Source organism: Hemiscyllium ocellatum, chromosome 12, assembly GCF_020745735.1.
Source record: "Hemiscyllium ocellatum isolate sHemOce1 chromosome 12, sHemOce1.pat.X.cur, whole genome shotgun sequence".
NCBI classification, from domain to species: Eukaryota; Metazoa; Chordata; class Chondrichthyes; order Orectolobiformes; family Hemiscylliidae; genus Hemiscyllium; species Hemiscyllium ocellatum.
In genome coordinates this window covers 26,269,250-26,287,625 of record NC_083412.1, presented here as the reverse complement: position 1 = coordinate 26,287,625, position 18,376 = coordinate 26,269,250, and the positions used below count along the sequence as shown (strand labels likewise).

The 18,376-nt window shown below is 40.0% G+C and overlaps 1 protein-coding gene across 8 annotated transcripts in view; it reads left to right on the top strand.

The window, feature by feature from the left end:
• The window catches only part of cdkl5 (cyclin dependent kinase like 5), a 150,055-nt gene that overhangs the window by 78,985 nt on the left and 52,694 nt on the right, over positions 1-18,376 (top strand). For all 8 annotated transcript variants that reach the window (XM_060833442.1, XM_060833446.1, XM_060833445.1 and 5 more), the window contains 2 exons: positions 8,344-8,434; positions 12,192-12,381. In XM_060833442.1, the coding sequence (XP_060689425.1) occupies positions 8,344-8,434; positions 12,192-12,381 (281 nt within the window). The remainder of the gene's footprint in view (positions 1-8,343; positions 8,435-12,191; positions 12,382-18,376) is intronic.

Here is an 18,376-nt window from a genome sequence, read left to right as displayed (position 1 = left end):
TTCTTATTTTTCAGTTCCACCCAAATAACTTCCCTGGATGTATTTCCGGGAATATCCTCCCTCAGTACAGCTGTAATGCTATCCCTTATCAAAAACGCCTCTCTACCTCCTCTCTTGCCTCCCTTTCTATCCTTCCTGAAGCATTTGTATCCTGGAACATTAAGCTGCCAATCCTGTCCCCATCCCTGAGCCATGTTTCTGTAATTGCTATGATATCCCAGTCCCATGTTCCTAACCAAGTCTGGAGTTCATCTGCCTTCCCTGTTAGGCCCTTTGCATTGATACAAGTGCGGTTTAATTTATTAGTCTGACCTTGTCGCTGCCTGCTCCGACTGTTTGACTGACTTCTGTTCTCAACTGTACCAGTCTCAGATTGATCTCTTTCCTCACTATCTCCCTGGGTTCCACTGCTACCCCCTCACTTCACTAGTTTAAATCGTCCCGAGCAGCTCGAGCAAATCTCCCTTCCAGTATATTAGTCCCCTTCCAGTTTAGGTGCAATCCAATGATCCAAAAATGTGAATCCTTCTCCTGTACACCAGCTCCTCAGCCATGCATTCATCTGCTCTGTCCTCCTATTCCTACCGTCACTAGTTCGCAGCACCGAGAGTAATCCAGATATTACTACACTCGAGGATCACCTTTTTAAATTCCTGCCTGACACTGTGTTATCTCCCTTCGGAATCTCAACCTTTTCCCTACCTATGTCTTTGGTTCCAATGTGGACAATGACCTCTTGCTGGGTCCTCTTCCCCTTGAGAACATTCTGCACCTTCTAAGACATCCATGATCCTGGCACCAGGGAAGCAACATACCATTCTGATTTTTCGCTGCTGGCCACAGAAACATCTGTCTGTACCTCGCACTAGAGAGTCCCCAAACACAATAGATCTTTTGGAACCTGAAGTACCCCTCCGGGAATTAGAGCCAGTCTGAATACCAGAAACTTGGCTGTTCGTGCTATGTTCCCCTGTGAATCGATCACCCCCTACATTCTCCAAAATCGCATATGAATTGCAGTTGAAATGGAGATAGCCACAGAAGACTACCTCTTTTACCTTTCCTGGAGTTAACCCATCTATGTGACTGTATCTGCGACTTTTCTCCCCTTCCTATAACTGCCATCCATCACATACCACTGTTGTTGCAAATTTCTCATTGCCTCTAATTGTCTCTCCAACTGATCCATTCGATCTGATTGGATTCGCAAGCAATGTTGATGGGTGCTTTCTCCATGCCAGCATCTCTGTCAGAGTCCTTCCATTAGAGTCTACTTTCCCAGCAATCAACACTGTCCTTTCATGTGGTAAAAATCTTGGTTGTTTTCCCTGAATTAATATTTTTATGGAACATAAACAGAACTCGCCGCAAAAGTCAGTGACTTGTCACATACTGTTAATCAGAGAACGCACTCTTTGTCCTTATTTCCGACACATTTACACTGCTTCTACTTTGTACGTACTTGTTGTACAATAGTGTTTACGTATTTTGTATGGTACCTGATTCACCATTATTTAGGGTTGTGATGAATTTAATTTGATTTGTTTAAATTGCTTTTATTGCTTAGTTTATGTAGCCTATTTTGAAATTTGATCTATTTATTAACTGTGAGTAAAAAGTGAGGTCTGCAGATGCTGGAGATCAGAGCTGAAAATGTGTTGCTGGTTAAAGCACAGCGGGTTAGGCAGCATCCAAGGAACAGGAAATTCGAAGTTTCGGGCCAGAGCCCTTCACCAGGAATCCTTTTCCTGGTGAAGGGCTCTGGCCCGAAACGTCGAATTTCCTGTTCCTTGGATGCTGCCTAACCTGCTGTGCTTTCACCAGCAACACATTTTCAGCTATTTATTAGCTGAAACATTTTGTGAAAATTTTCATTCTTGCTTCTGCCATAATAATTTTTCCTCCTCATTGTTCGCCATCTATGTTAATTGCGGTCACCACAATGCAGTTGATCACCTTTCTACATTTGCTCTTGTCAGATATTGTTCTTCTTCCAGTACTGTTGCAATTAACATTTTTGCTACTTCACTTATTTCAGTGGACTTGGGCTATCCTCCTCCCCTTCCTGGGAGTCCCGTCTCCACCACCTGCACCAAGACATTTCTCTCTGTGCAGCAGATGACAATACACTTCACAATTGTCTGGCTACTTTTTTGCATAGTCCCGCATCTTCATGGAATTTCTCTTTCTCCCACCCCATCCCCAATATATCGTGCCTGATTTGGCTCTTTCCTATTCTTCCACAGATCAACTTGTCTCTGCAGTTCAATAATATCAAGTCATTATTCCTGTCGTCTTGATGTTGCTCATGTGTAGCACAATATATTGTGATTTTCCAACAGCTAGTAGCCTTATAATGTATTATGACGTTTAAGTCTTAAATTGTGATTGAATAATTGAGTACTTATGAATACTTCTTGTTTAATGTTTCTTGGTCTGATATAAATGATCTGGATCTTGGTGTACTGGATGACAAAATCAAAATTTGCAGATGACAATAAACTTGGAAAATTTGTAAATTGCACGGAAGACAGAGTGGAATTCGAAAAGGACATTGACAAGTTGGTAGATAAATGGTGCGTGGATAGGTGGCAGATGAAGTTCAATGCAAAGAAGTTAAATGATTCAATTTGGTTGGAAGAACATTGAAAGCTAGTATAAAATAGGGGTACAATTCAAAAGGGGGTGCAGGAGCAGATGGATGTGGGTGCATGTGTGCACGTCTCATTGAAGGTGGCAGTACTGGTGGAGAGAACAGTTAATGAAACATAACGTAGTTTCTATTAATAAAGCCAAGACTAAGAGTACAAAAACGGAAGTGATGATGAACTTGTACAAGGCATTTTTAGATTTCAGATGGAGTATTCTGCTGTTATGAGCACTGCATTTTTGGAAAGATGTGAATGCATTGGAGTTTCACAAGAATGGTTCCAACAATGAGAAACTTTAATTATGAGGACAGATTGAAAAGGTTGGCAATGTTCTCCCTGCAGAGAAGAAGGCTGAGAGGAGATTTGATTGAAGTTTTCAAAATCATGAACAGATAGAATTGATGAAGAGTCATACATGAGAGGGCATAGCTTTAAAGTGATGTATAATGTCAGTCTACCCAGCTTTTTCTCTTAGCACTCATTCATAATGCAAATTGCAACAACTTGTGATGTGTGTAGAAAGTTGGATATAGAGGGTATAGATTCTTGTCAAAATCCAGTTGAAGACTTGGTATGTTTCCAACATCCTCCCTGTTGGATGTCCATGTAGCTAAGGGAAGAGAGAGGAAGAGTGCAACAAATAGTCATTAAACTTATTGAGAAAATTTCACAGCAGCAGTCATCCCCGGAAATTCATGCAGTGCTGGAACAGAATGGTAATTAAAGTTAATTTTGCATGTTTCTATTTAGAGCATACTTTTTCGCTGACCACTATCCAAAACAAATATTGAATTTTATTGCATAACTTGCACTCTGATATTTTAATGCTCTTCCTTTCTTGCATTCTCCTGAGGAATTGAGTGTTTGGAGTTTCTGACTCCATGAAAACCGGAATCCTTTGTTTCCACAAACAAGTGACCAGGAATTGAATCTGAAAGCTGTTTGTCTGTTGGATTGGTCTATTTTCTGATTAAACTTATACAGCCATTAGGAAACTCATACCTTTGCGGTTCAAATCAAAGTAGAGATCAATAATTAAAATTATGAACCATGACATTAATTGAATTAACACCCCCCATCCAGCATAAATATTCTTATAATCCCACCTGGTGGTACAATTCACAATGTCAGATCCCAGATTGTTAGTTTTTTTTCACTTGTTTAGTTATTTAACGTGGTGTTTAATCCCTGAGGCATATTCACAGATGGCAGATTTTCTTTAAGAAGAGAACATGGATTCATTACCCAAGAACGCTTTCTAAATATAAAAGATAGAAAGATCTCAACATACAGGAGAACAAAGTTTTAATTTGTTTCCCAGTACTACCCATTATGGACACTCCAGCCCAAGCATGTTACACCCCAGCTCAACTCTTTAGGTTTCTTCTTAAATGACTCCTGACAGTTTTTCTTTCCACTGTGGAGACTATTTGATGAGACTTTTTCAAATCTGCAGAAATGGATTGTTCACAAGTTTCAGCCTAAACTTTGTTCTAATAACTTGTAGATTTCTAACCAAGTTCTCCTGGTTTCGAAGGTTCGCAAACTAAATCCTTCTGCTGAGGTGATTTGTTTGCTGAAATACCCTGAATCCTCCCTGGAGAGAAATTAAACTTGATTACAAACTCATCCTGCTGCATACTCAACTAAATTCAAAAGATTCTTCTGAACTGAAAATAAATCAAATAGCTCCGCATGTTTATCTTACCTGTCACAGGCCCAACAATATAGACATATTTCCACGAGCACCACGAGTATCTATACTCGTCTGCTTTCTAATGGGGGACAATTAGATTCGTCGGCTGGACTGTGGTGTGGAGGGATGACCGTAGCATGTTCAATTCCTGTACTGGCTAAAGTTAACATGAATATCCCTTCTCAATCTCCATCCTTGCCTGAGGTGACCCTCAAGTTGAACTACTGCTTCATGGTCCTCTGGGACTATGGCAATGTTACTATTACTTTTTACTTTGGTAACAAATACAGCATTTGTGGAAGGACTCACTGACGTTTTTTTAAAGAAAAAAATTCTCATAGAAATAACCAGTAGCTATCTTTCCTCTTTTGAAATCCTGAACTCAAAAAATGATATTAATGTATAGAAAAATATACCTTTCATCACAGTGTAAATTGCTTTCTTTTATTTTTCATTTTTTCACTTCTATCCTGTATCTTTTTTCTGCCTGAACAATATGTCTCTCTGTGCTGCCTTTGGTATCAGATGCATTTGGTCAATCCATTCTGCAAACTTCTCCGCAGCAAATATTTGTGATCTGGCGAAGTAAAAGTATGTGAATTCCTGCTACATGTTTCTCTTACAAGTGCCTTTTAGTTTTATCCAACTTCGATGTAATTGTTTTGATGCCTTCATGGTGGTATCAGTGCTATTGATAACTCAGTTTAACTTCAGATAGCAATTGTATGATTCATGTTTTATTGGAGCTTAATTAAACTTTTTGAGTTAGAGCAGAAACCTTAAATCTCCATGTCTGTCAATTTTCCAGGTCCTCAGATGTTGCTTGACCTGTGCTTTTCCAGTGCCACTCTGGTCTAAACTCTGGTTTCCAGCATCTGCAGTCCTCACTTTTGCCTGGCCCTAATCTTACTCTAGTCATTCTTTTATTCCTGATGCACCTATAGAAAGTTTTTGTGTTTTCCTTGGTCCTAACTGCCAAAGACTTCTCATGTGCCCTCCTGGCTCCTCTTAGCTCTCACTTTCTGTCTTTCCTGGCTAACTTGTAGCTGTCAAGCGTCCTAAATGAGCCTTCATGTCTCATCCTAACATAAGCCGCCACCTTTCTTTTGACAAGAGATTCAACTTCTTTAGTTAATCACAGCTCCCTCGCTCAACAACTTCCCTCCCTCCCTGACAGATACATACTTATCAAGGGCCTGCAGTGGCTGTTCCTTGAATAAGCTCCACATTTCAATTGTGCCCATCCCCTGCAGTTTCCTTCCCCATCCTATACATCCTAAATCTTGCCTAATCACCTCATAATTATCTTTCCCCCAGCTATAACTCTTGCCCCACGGTGTATACTTATCCCTTTCCTAAAGTAAATCCAACTGAATAGTAGTCGCTATTACCAAAGTGCTCACCTGCCTCCAAATCTAACACCTGACTTGGTTCTTACCCAGTACCAAACCCAATGTGACCTCACCCCTTGTTCGTCTGCCTACATATTGTGTCAGGAAACCCGCCTGCCCACATTGGACAAAAACTAACCTATCTAAAGTACTCGGATTACAGTTTTTCCAGTCAATGTTTGGAAAATTTAAGTCCCCTGTAGCAACTATCCAGTTACTCTTGCTCCTGTCCAGAATTATCTTTACTATCTTTTTCTCTACATCTCTGGAACTATTCAGGAGCCTACAGAAAATTCCCAACAGAGTGACCTCTCCTTTCCTGTTTCTAATCTCAGCCCATACCACCTCAGTAGATGAGTCCTCAAATGTCTTTTCTGCCATTGTAATACTGTCTTGACCAACAATGCCACACCTCCCCCTCTTTTCTCCTCCTCTCTCTTCTACCTGAAACATCTAAATTCCGGAACCTGCAACAATCATTCCTGTCCCTGCTCTATCCATGTCTCCGAAATGGCCACAACATCGAAGTCCCAATTACCAACCCATGCTGCAAGTTCACCCACCTTATTCTGGATGCTACTAGTGTTGAAGTAGACACTTGATGTAGTGACTTTGGAGGCAGTTCAGAGCAGGTTCACTAGTTTGATCCTAGAGATGAGGGGCTTGTCGTATGAAGAGAAATCGAACAGTTTAGGCCTCTACTATCTGGAATTTAGATGAATGAAGGGAGTATAAATTGAGTCTTCAAAATGATAAAAGGTATGGATAAAACAGACGTGGAGATGAGAGGTCATAGTGTTAGGGTAAGGGAGAGCAAATTTAAAACAGAGTTGTGGAGAAACTACTTCGTGCAAAGGGTTGTGATTCTGTGGTATTTGCTACTCCAGTGTATGGTGGATGCTGGGACAATGAGTAAATTTAAGGAGCAATTAGACAGATTTTTAATTGATGATGGGTTGAAGAGTTTTAGGGAGAAGGCAGGAAAATGGAGGTGGGGATCATATCAGCCATGAACAAATGGCGGAGCAGGTTCAGTGGGCCAAATGACCAAATTCTGCCCCATATCTTATGAGTTACAAATTAACTATCATTATTAATTTGTTCATTCTGCATGAAAGTATTAACCAATTAATCAGCACTTTCCTGTCTTGCTGTAAATATATTGTTTTTTTTCCTTTGAATGGTATTGTTGGAAATTGTCCTGATGAATGCAAGATAAAAAGCTATGATAAATTTTTTTTAATATTTTCAACAATTCATACTTGGGTTCCATACTACGAAATAACGACACATAAACTGTGGTCATTCAAGTCTTTTAATTTGCTGCAAGTCTCATTCATTCATCAAATCCATGCTTGCTGATCAACTCTGGATCCTAATCCAACAATTTCTCAATTTTCCCATTTTAGTTTTCAGTTCTTCCCCTGGTTTCTGTCCTGACTATTTCTATAATCTTCTGTGCCTTGTAAACCATTAGAGCAGCATAGTGGCTCTGTAGTTAGCACTGCTGCTTCACAGCGCCAGGAGCCCGAGTTCGATTTCAGCCTCGGGCAACTGTCAGTGTGGAGTTTGCGCATTCTCCCCATGTCTGTATGGTTTCCTCTGGGTGCTCCGGTTTCCTCCCACAGTCCAAAGATTAGGTGAATTGGCCATGCTAAATTGCCCATAGTGTCCAGGGATGTGTAGGTTGGGGACATTAGTTAGTGATAAATGCAGAGTAATAGTTAGGGGAATGAGTCGGGGTAGGTCACTCTTGGGAGGGTCAATGTGGACTTGTGGGTCAAATGGCCTGTTTCTACACTGTAGGGATTCTGTGATCTCAGTACTCCTTCAATTTTGGCCTGATTTTATTTCTACTGCCTTTGGTGACATTGCTATCAACTGCCTTGGTTACAACTTTAAAAATTCCCTCCCTAAATTTCTTCTTCACTGTAACTGTTCACCTTTAAGATGTAAAATCTATTTTCTGACCAACTTATGACCATCTGCTAGTTCCTCCTGTGATTTGGTGTCAAAAACATACATTGATGATGCTGTCATTTGGCGTCTGCTATGTTTCAAGTGATTTATAAATGTGACTTGTTGATGTTGACACCTATGCATGCATAAAAATAAGATTTCTAATAAAATATGATTGCCAAAAATAAGTAAACAAGTTAACTTCTATTGAAACTAATTTCACACAACTTTCCATTCCTGTTCTGTTCATCTGTCTGTAATTTTATTGAAACCCTAAATTATCTTTTTTTGAACAACAGTCTTTATATGAAGTCTTAGATATTTGATGTCTTAAAAATTGTATCTACATCATTTGGAGGTTTTCGGATTACAGTAGAAACTCGATTATCGGAACAGGTGGGGAGTATTTTGTTCAGATAATTGATTGTTCAGATAACCAGAAGCAAGCGGTAATTTATGAGTGCCAGTTATCCGAGCATTTGTTGGTTATTTGACTATGCACGCCATAATACCATTTAATGATAACCGAAAGCTGAGTTGCCCAGTGCTGATTGTCCGGTACCTTGAGATCTGGTTCGGATAATTGATGTTTGGATAATCAAGATTGTACATAACATGCTCACATTTGTGGCTTCTTATAATACAGGATTTGCTCGGAATTTATCAGAGGGCAGCAATGCAAATTACACAGAATATGTGGCCACTAGGTGGTATCGTTCACCTGAACTGCTACTTGGGTAAGTCATCGAGTACTTGACAGGCGTCAATTGGAAGATTATTGTAAAATAGCAAATTACTTCAGCGGACTGTTAAAAATGAGCTAAGCACACATTGAAATGACATAACATAACTGAATTATTCATGATAAATTGAATATTTTAGTAATTTATTCTGTCCCAAACTAATATGAGATTGGTGTTCTTTATAAATACATGAGCACAACTCTGGAAAATAATTTGCAGGACATCATCTCCTATTTTGCACTGCCAGTGGATAACTTCTAAAAATAAGACCAGAAAAAAATAGAATAATAGAGAATTTGTTTAACATTTTCTGAAAATCTAGATGCAGTATCTTAGCTGTTACAGTTTGAAACCCATTGAAATCTTTCTGTAATTGGGTGATCATAGGATCCCTGTTGTGTGGAAACAGGCCCTCCGGCCCAACAAGTCCACACCGACCCTCCGAAGAACATTCCACCTAGACCCATTCCCCTTACTTATACACCTAGCCGATACGTCACTGAACACTATGGGCAATTTAGCCTGGCCAATTGACCTAACTTGCACATCTTTGGACTGTGGGAAGAAACCAGAGCACGTGAAGGAAACCCACGCAGGCACAGGGAGAATGTGCAAACTCCACACACATGGGCGCCTGAGGCTGGAATCGAGCCTAGGTCCCTGTTGCTGTGAGGCAGCAGTGCTAACCACTGAGCCACCATGTGCCCAAGTGATAGATAACAAGTGAGGTTTTATATTTGAAGTTCATTGAGCTAAGCACTGTAACACATAAGAATTGAGTGATGTCAAAATTGATTTGAGTTTTAACTGATTAGTAAATTGAAAGTTTTTGTACTCTTCGTATAATACCATTATGCTGTTCACTAATCCTGATTCAGGATTTTTTTTTGTATCCACTGAAATACATTACTCTCAAAATTGAGATTATGTAATCACAGAGATTTCTAATGCCTGGTTTGGTGTATGAAGAGTGTTGACCAATAAACAAAGATTGTAAATAAATCTAGCACTGCTGCACTATTGTAACTAAGTACTCGAATTTTTCATATTCATAAAGACTTCTCTTTCAATCATGAACTGCAGCATGTGGGTAATACCTAATGCTCTTTCGATAAATGTTTCTGACGTGTTTTGTCTGCTTGTTTGGGTTTGTTGCTGACACTGTCCGCCAATTTCTCAGAAATGACTACCAGACTACTCAGACCTCTTGGCATCATGGTAACCATCAAAACCACTCCCCCACTAAAACAGCAACCAGTGAACATGAAAGACCCTATACAGACAACAAGCAAAGCTAATGTAATTTACAAAATACCTTGCAAGAACTGTAACAAACACTACATTGGACGAACGGGTAGAAAACTAGCCACCGGGGTGTATGAACACAACGAGCCACATAAAGCTATGACTCACTCTCATGAGTATCCTTACATACAGATCAAGAAGGATACCACTTCACTTCAACTGGGACAACACATCCATCCTAGGACAAGCTAAACAGAGACATGCATGACAATTCCTAGAAGCATGGCACTCCAACTGAAACTCTATCAACAAATACACAGACTTAGATTCCATTTACCACCCCCTTAGAAACAGAACATGAAATGACTTCAACCAAAGGAAACCTAAACACACAAATAGAAAGCAGGCCATACCACCAGTGCTTCATCTGGAGGCTCACTGATGATGTTATCTAGTATCGTGACAAAACGTCTGAAACCAAACCTTCCAGCTCAGCAAGCAAACCTCCATCCAGTTTACTTTCATACTGGATTTAATGGCATGTTTGGACCACCATTTCCTGATGTCAGACATCTAATATAGCAAACTGAAAATTCTAAACTATCTTCTCAGAGTTTCCAAAAATTCCATTAAAGTGAAAAGGTATTCCTCCTTAGGAGTGCATTGAAGTCATGCAATTAGTCCTTTTATAATTGTGAGTTATTCACATACCTTATAGACCCTGCAAAAGTCAAATATTTGAGGACAGTTTTTTGGAATGAAATTCAAAGTGTCAACGTGGACTTGTACCTGGGAATATTTTTTATGCATTGATCCGTGTTCTTGACTTGAGCCTAAATGCACTCCAGAAAGACCATCACAATGTAATGTAGTAAACCTGCACTTAAAAATCCCTTTTTAATTCTTTAACCTTTATAACGTTAGATAATGTTGCTTCAATGGATATTTTTGATAATGTTATATACAATATCATTACAAACGTTGTTTCATCCAGTGCCATAAAAATATATACTGTAACAAATTAATTGTAACAATTTGTGTTCAAATCTTTTGAAATCAATTTGATTATTTGAATCGCTGAGCAATTTGTCCCAATATTCGGCTTTTCCTGGTTGCAATTTGTCTTTACTGGTCAACCAGTAAGTCTTCACTTAACGTTGACTTACTTTAATGTGAGAAATGTTGAACTAATTACTTAAGTAGCTGCAGTATAACTGTTGAATGTTGTCAGGTTCAATATAATGTTGTTTACTACACTTCCTTAGCTCGAACCCTTGAGCCAGTTCTTGCAACTGCCTTTGTCCATCGTGAAAATGAATAGCTATGCTTTTTTTAAAAAAAATTTCTTTTTGATGAGAGCTTTGTGCTTAAATATCACCATCGTCTTAAATTTTGTGTCATTACCCAAACAAGTAATGACAAGCCATGTATTTTTGTGGAACTATTTTTCTCAACAGTCTCAGAGACAGTGTTGTTTGCTGGCATTTTGAAGTTCATCCTGTATACTCATTGCATGTCTTGCCTATTTTCCAGTGCAGGACAACTGTTGCACTTGTTCTTGATGTCAGATGACAAAACAGTGGAATTGATTGTTTTCATTATTGATTCAGGTGCCAGATGCTGTGAAGTGTTCTTTTATTTTGATGGAGTACTAAATTATATCTTTTCAAGGTTTAATCCCTGAAAATGTAGGATGGAGGACTTTGAGATGTATGAAAAATAGTTTTTTATGCCAAAATTTAGGGGACAAACTTGTACACAAGTATATATGATATGGAAGCATGATAATAATATGCAAGGGCACAGTTCATTTCAAATAAAAGTAGGTCACTTTGCAATTATTTGGTTGATTTGACTGCATCTTACATTTTTGATTGCAAAAGTCTATTGAATTGAATGTCGAGATGCATAACATTTATTCTTCTATGTTATCAAGAGGCAACTAGGGATAGGCAACAAATGCAAGATGAGCCAGCAATGCCCACATCCCATGAGTAATAAAGGAAGTGTGTCCATTTAAGCACAGCCACGGTTACTTGCCAGGATTTAATCAAGTTCAGTAGATATAAAATTTTAAAATAAGTGGAAATCAGTATGCAGTATGGAGTAGCTGACTAATGTTTTCATGCTGTTGTAAATTTTATTGTAACTGTATGAAACAGAGTGGTGGAGAGGATGATATTTCACTTTTGCATTGACACTTCTTGTTGCTGTCAGACATAGTTAATTGTCCAAAGGTCTAACTTTATATAGCACGAAAATACCTTTTCTAATAAGTACAAAATGTATAATTAATAATGGTACTTAGTTATGAATTGAAGTAATTACATGTACTAGGTTCTAGAGTTTTGTCTTGCAGATATTTTACAATGTTTGTCATCTTTATATCCACACCCCTATTCTCTAATATAACCCCCCAAAATGGGGTCTGAATCAAGTTATCTGGTAAAATATGTTACGGCAAACATAATTCTTTGTATGTTTTGTTTTCCTTTTTTTTTCGTAGAGCTCCATATGGAAAGGCTGTTGATATGTGGTCTGTGGGTTGCATTCTTGGAGAACTAAGTGATGGACAGCCACTTTTTCCAGGAGAAAGTGAAATAGATCAGCTTTACACAATTCAGAGAGTATTGGGGCCACTACCACCTGAACAGATGAAGCTCTTTTATAGTAATCCTCGTTTTCACGGCCTACGGGTATGGTGTTTTAAAAAAAAACTTCAAGTTGAGTTAAGGATCACGATGTACTCTGATTTCTCCTATTCAAATATTGAAATAAATATATCTCGCAAAAACAATCTACATTGTTCTGATCAAATATTTCAAATTCAAAGTAAATTGTAAGTTCGATATAATTAGATGGGGCAAATTGAGCATGTAAATTTTCAGTAACAGGTTTGTCACTGTAGTGATTGTAAAAAGGTCAATGAGGTGGACCTCATAGAATGAATTCCCTGAATGGGGCAGTTAATCTGTTCCAATCAGGAAGCCCTGCCTGATAGGTGTAAACTGGAGTGTCTGAAATCTAGTTCAGTCTGAAAGCTGGCTTGTGGAAACTGGACCAGTGTCAGGGACCTTCCACATATAAATAAAGGGTGAGTTGGTGATGGGGTACTGGTCTCTTGGAGTTATTTCAATGGCTGCTAGAACAAAACATGTCCCTAAACAAATTTGTTCGTAATGATCATGTTTCATGTGGGGGTAAGCATTTCTGGCATCATGCCATTATTTGGGAAGTTGGACCCGCTTGATCCTGCTGTCAAAGACAAGCCCCAAAATATGAAAGAATGCATTTTTTTTCCAGGCAAATTACTTTGCAGATGAAAAGCAGCGAGTAATTCTCCTGACAGCTTGTGACCTATGGCTTTTCTGTTATCAGGAGCCTAATTTTCCCTGAGGCACCAGATACTAGATACCAGATACCAACTTTCAAGAGTTGCTGGATTTAGTTAAGGAATACTATGACCCCAAGCCTCCCTCTAATTCTGAATGCTATCAGTTCTGAGTCCCAAATGCACTTCAAACAGGCACGATAACTGCCTTTGTCATTGGAAAAGGCTTTGTAGTTTTCAGCAACTTGGAGATAGTGAGGATGCAGATGCTGGAGATAGTGAGGATGCAGATGCTGAAAAAGTGAGAGTCGATAAAGTGTAGAGCTGGAAAAAGTCCAGCAGGTCAAGCAACATCATTGGGGCGGGGAGTCAACGTTGCAGATTGAAACCTTTCAAACGTAGCAAGTCGAGCTGATATTGCAGGATATTCTGATGGAAGTGGACACTCTCACCTGACCAACTGAGCTTTGGGTAAATCAACCTGAGTGGAGGCAATTGCAGAGCCTCACTCAGGGCATATCCTGAACAGAGGGACTCTAGGTCAGCAAAAACCCAAAACAAAGCCAAGCCTTGGCCAAACAAGTAACATTTTCTTCAGGTCTGGGCCAGCAAGCCATTGTAGTTGCTGCCAGGATGCGGATTTGAAATCGCAAACGAGTCCCACTAGATGTAAATTAAGTAACAGAACTCATAGGCCAGTACCTAGGAGAGTGCACATCTTGGAAAGTCCGCCTACATCTGGTTTGTAGCAGTTAAATTGCATAACAACATCCAAATCAGAACTGAATGGAATAATCATTTGGATAAATGGTTACTTGTTTCTAATGGAGTTTGATAATAGTGCAGCCATTTCAATGATTGCAGAACCTTCAATAAAGTTTTCAATAAAAGTCACTCTGGACTCCAACCCTTAAATTTGTGTTAGACCTCAACTAGACTGAGAACCTATACTGGGGAACCTTTACAGATGAAGGTTCAGTTCTGGTCTGTTATAAGAGGTAGCTGGTTCATTTACCAGTAATTGTTGTAAAGGCTTTAGCCCAAGCCTGCTAGGGCAAAATTGGTTGAAAAAGATTCACCTAGATTGGCTCAACATTTTTCCATTAGAAAATGGCTGTCTGAATCCATTCGGAAGGTTGTCACAAAGCTAGTCCTATTTTTTCTAAAAACTGTTACTTGTTTCAAGGTTACTCTGTCCTTGATTTTTTTTTCAGAGGGGTAATAAACCAGACTGGCCTCCGATCAGACTGGTTTGGTACAGAGATGAAAAGGATTTTGAGAGGCCTTTTGATGATATGTAAACAGATCAGACTTCAGGCCAAAATGTTCATGTTTTAGACGTGACCTGTAGAATGAAAGAGGAGTGATCAGCTCTCTAGCTGAGCAGTTTAGTTCAGTCCAGAACTGGTGAGGAGTTCAACAATGAGCTGTGTGAATACTCTTTCTTCTGCCCTTCTAACTTCAACCTGTAAGCATCTGACCCTTTTTTTTGTACTGTGTTTTAAAGGGGGTTTGTTTATTGGGACTGTTGTGTATATATTCGGAACAGCATAATTAAGTCTAGTTTGGAGAGACTGAGTTCTGTAGGTTTTCTTTAATCTGTTTTTTTAATTAGATTACTTATAGTATGGAAACAGACCTTTCGGCCCAACAAGTCCACACCGACCCGCCGAAGTATATACCACCCAGACCTATACTCCTACATTTACCCCTTCACCTAACACTACAGGCAATTTAGCATGGCCAATTCACCAAACCTGCACAGTTTTGGATTGTGGGAGGAAACCGGAGCCCCCGGAGGAAACCCACGCAGACACGGGGAGAATGTGCAAACTCCACACAGTCAGTCGCCAGAGGCAGGAATTGAACCCAGGTCTCTGGCGCTGTGAGGCAGCAGTGCTAACCACTGTGCCGCCGTGCCGCCCATATATTCTCGTGTTTCATTGTGTAATTTTGTGAATAGATTTTTTTTGTCTGTATTAAACCTGGTAGTCAACCTCGCTAACTTAATCTGGAAACAAGTTGCAAAGTTATGGTCTGTGCTGCCTGCATATGAATATTTTGAATGGTCTGGCCTAGCCCATAACAATTTAATACCTGGAAATTTTTCATGAAGGTCTGGGGTCTATCCAAGATCATTTTGCATGTTGATCAGGAAGCAATTCCATGATTCTGTAAGGCCCGCCCAGTGCCATTTACCTCACGGGCAAAAGTAGAGACAGAAATCAGAAGGCTGGAAAGTGAAGGAATCGTTGAATCAGTCCAGTTTGCAGAATGGGCAGCACCTGAACTACCGATTATGAAGCCCGACTGGTCCGTTCACCTTTGTGAGGATTTTAAATAAACAGTAAGCCACTTTTTGCAGGTGGATAAATACCCAAACCCTTGCATAGAGGATTTATGCACAAAACTGGCGGGGGTGGGGGTGCGCTATCCTTCAAGAAGCTGGATGTGAACCACATGTAGTTACGGTTAGATGAGGATTCCCAGACGTCTGCTACAATTAATACCCATAAGGATTTATACCCATATACTAAGTGTGTATAATTACAAGTTGGAACATTGTCTAGGAGGCCAAATAGCAAATACAGATCTGTTGGGCCTATGGTTTTAAGTTTTCTGGACAGACTTCCAGCCACAGCTGACAATATCAGTCTTTGGTCGCAGATTGATCTGATCCTGGCAAAACTGAAACAGCTGGGGATGATGGGGAAACCACAGAGGAGTCACACCCAGAGCTGAAATCTTTTTGGATCTGGAGAGACCAGATCACAGTAGAGGACGGCATATTATTATGGGAAGCAAGAATTATCATCCTGCGCAAAGGTCGTCACCAGATACTGGCTGAACACCAGGGTTCTGCATTGGTTGGCCAGTGCCCAGAGTGCCAACCAGGACAAAACTTACTGCCAGCAGCTTCCCCACATTCAGACAAATGGCCAGGTAAACCCTGGATTCTGTTACGTGTCTAAAATGCGGGTCCTTTAATGGGCTGAATGTTCTTGGTCAGTTTGGGCGCCCACTCAAAGTGGTTGGACATGCATAAAATTAATTTATCATATATCAAGATGGCGATAGAAAAACTGCGCGGCTCTCTTGCAAAGCACTCATTCCCAGAAGTGTTGGTCGCAGATAATGGGCCATTTGAGTATAATCCTAAAGTTGAATCGCATCCTGCATCAAAGGACAGCTCCACACTATCCATCATCCAGTGGTCCAAACTTTGAAGGCACACTTAAAGAAAGCCTACAGCTTCACTGATACCAAACTGTCCTATTTTCAATTTGGTTATAGGACCACCCCTCATGCAACTGTAGGGATAACTCCAGCAGAGTTGCTAATGAAGAGAAAGCTCCATACCAAGTTAAATCTGATCTTCCCAGACTTGGAGGAGGGGAGTTGTGGATGGCGATGGCATCAGGAGCGTCAGTGCCTGGCACAAGACTCCGTTAAGTGAGAGAAATAGTTTATTTCAGGAGGATTTTGCATAGGAACCATGAAAACAGTATGGGTAAGAGACAAAGGTCAGGTCCAGTGACTTATAAAGTTCATGTAGGTGCGATAGTCCTTGTGTTCGGGGCCACATGAAAGTTGAAAACGTTTAAATGGGGTGGGAGCAAAACGTGCCTGGCTCCTCGGAACAGTCAGAAATTCTGATGGAACCCATGGATTCGCCCTCTCCAAGTGTTGAAGAGACCTCCACATCTGAAATGAATGTGGCACATGTTGCTGCCTTGGTGTCTTTGCTGCCTGAAGAAGAAAATGAATTTCTTCTAAGGTGTTCTGGATGTAAGAGGAAAGCTACTGTGTGTAAAATGCCACCTGCATCCATGGCAGAGTTGGAAGAACCAGACCCATGCTAAAACACCCTGGGAGAAGCTGCAAGAAAAAGAATAGGCTTATGTTCTCTGATTCAGAGGGGGAGGGATGTCATTATTGTAATGAGGTCAGCCTATGGAGTATGGGTTCCCTGGTTGGAATAGATTAACAGCCCCACTCAGGGAGCCTTGGCTGACATATAAAGAGGAGTATCTGATAATTCTGTTCACTCAGCTGGCTCTGAGGAAGCTGGATCAATGTCAGGAACTCTCCAAATGTAAATAAAGGGTGACTTGGTGACAGGATAATGCCCTCTGTGGAGTTATTTCAGTCACAGTTTTTTATGAGTTATCAGAAATTTTACTTAATAACATTAAGTATGACTTGAATAGAGTGCTGGAAGTTTGGTGAGTTGAGGAAATTTCTTTCTGAAAGTCAAAATTGGTTGTATTTATCAGTTAAACATTTAACTGAAAGTTACGGTTTAATTTCAGTGAACGAAGAAAGAATATAGAAATTATCGACTGTGAAACAACAAGTAGATTAATTAAGGAATCTGGTTTGAACTTTTTTTACTGTCATGGGCTCAGCTAGCTCATTAGTTTTAGAACATATAGATATGACATCTCAGTCTGACTTACCATGGGAATGTTGCTTAAATAAAGAGCTGGGAGTGGGGTGAGTTGGAATGAGTTTTTTTTTTAAGAACTTGTTAAGAATTGGTCCTTAGGTATACAAATTACATGTAGTGTAATTTATAGTAGATATAAATTAAAAATTAGCTTAAGCTGTGGCACGGCACCTTAGCCAAATGGAATATCCATTGTGTGGTATGTTTGAAGACATAGACACTTTACCAGCTCTGGGTGTACATATTTGCAGGAAGTGTCACTGGCTGCAGAAGTTGAGCTATGGGGTTTAGAGCTTGAGCAATGGTTTACTGTGGTGTATCTGCAAGGTAAAGAGTGATGGATAATGGATAAGGTGCTTAGGGAGTTGATGACATTCAGGATAAGTGCATTCACCCAGATAGGTAATGAGTAACCACTTACCAGAGACTCTCAGAACTGCTTGCTCCTTTCAATATAGTAGATCAGATCTATTCCTGTCAGTTTCAATGAATCTAGCTCTGTATCTGACTGCCTATTTTGGGTTGTTGCATCAGCTCACCTCCCCTCACCTGCTCCTCTTGGTGATGCCGCCTGTCTTGGGTCGTCTTTGTGTGTGTCCCTACAAAGTGTTCAGAAAGGAGGTGAAGGAGCAAATAAGAAAAGCACAGATGGATTTTGAAGAGAGTTTGGTAGCTCACAAAAAGGGAAGTCCCAAAATCTTGTGTTGGCAACTAAATGGCAAAACGAACGGTAAAAGGGAGTAGAGCTGGTTAGAGACTAACAGTTGTGAGATATTAAGTGAATACTGTGCACCTCTGTTTACCAATGACCCAGGCAAGGACAAACAAGCAGGAAATTCATTAGAAGTGTTCTAAATTGATAAGAGGTATTGAATGGATTGTCTGAACTTAAAGTTGACAAGGCACCTTG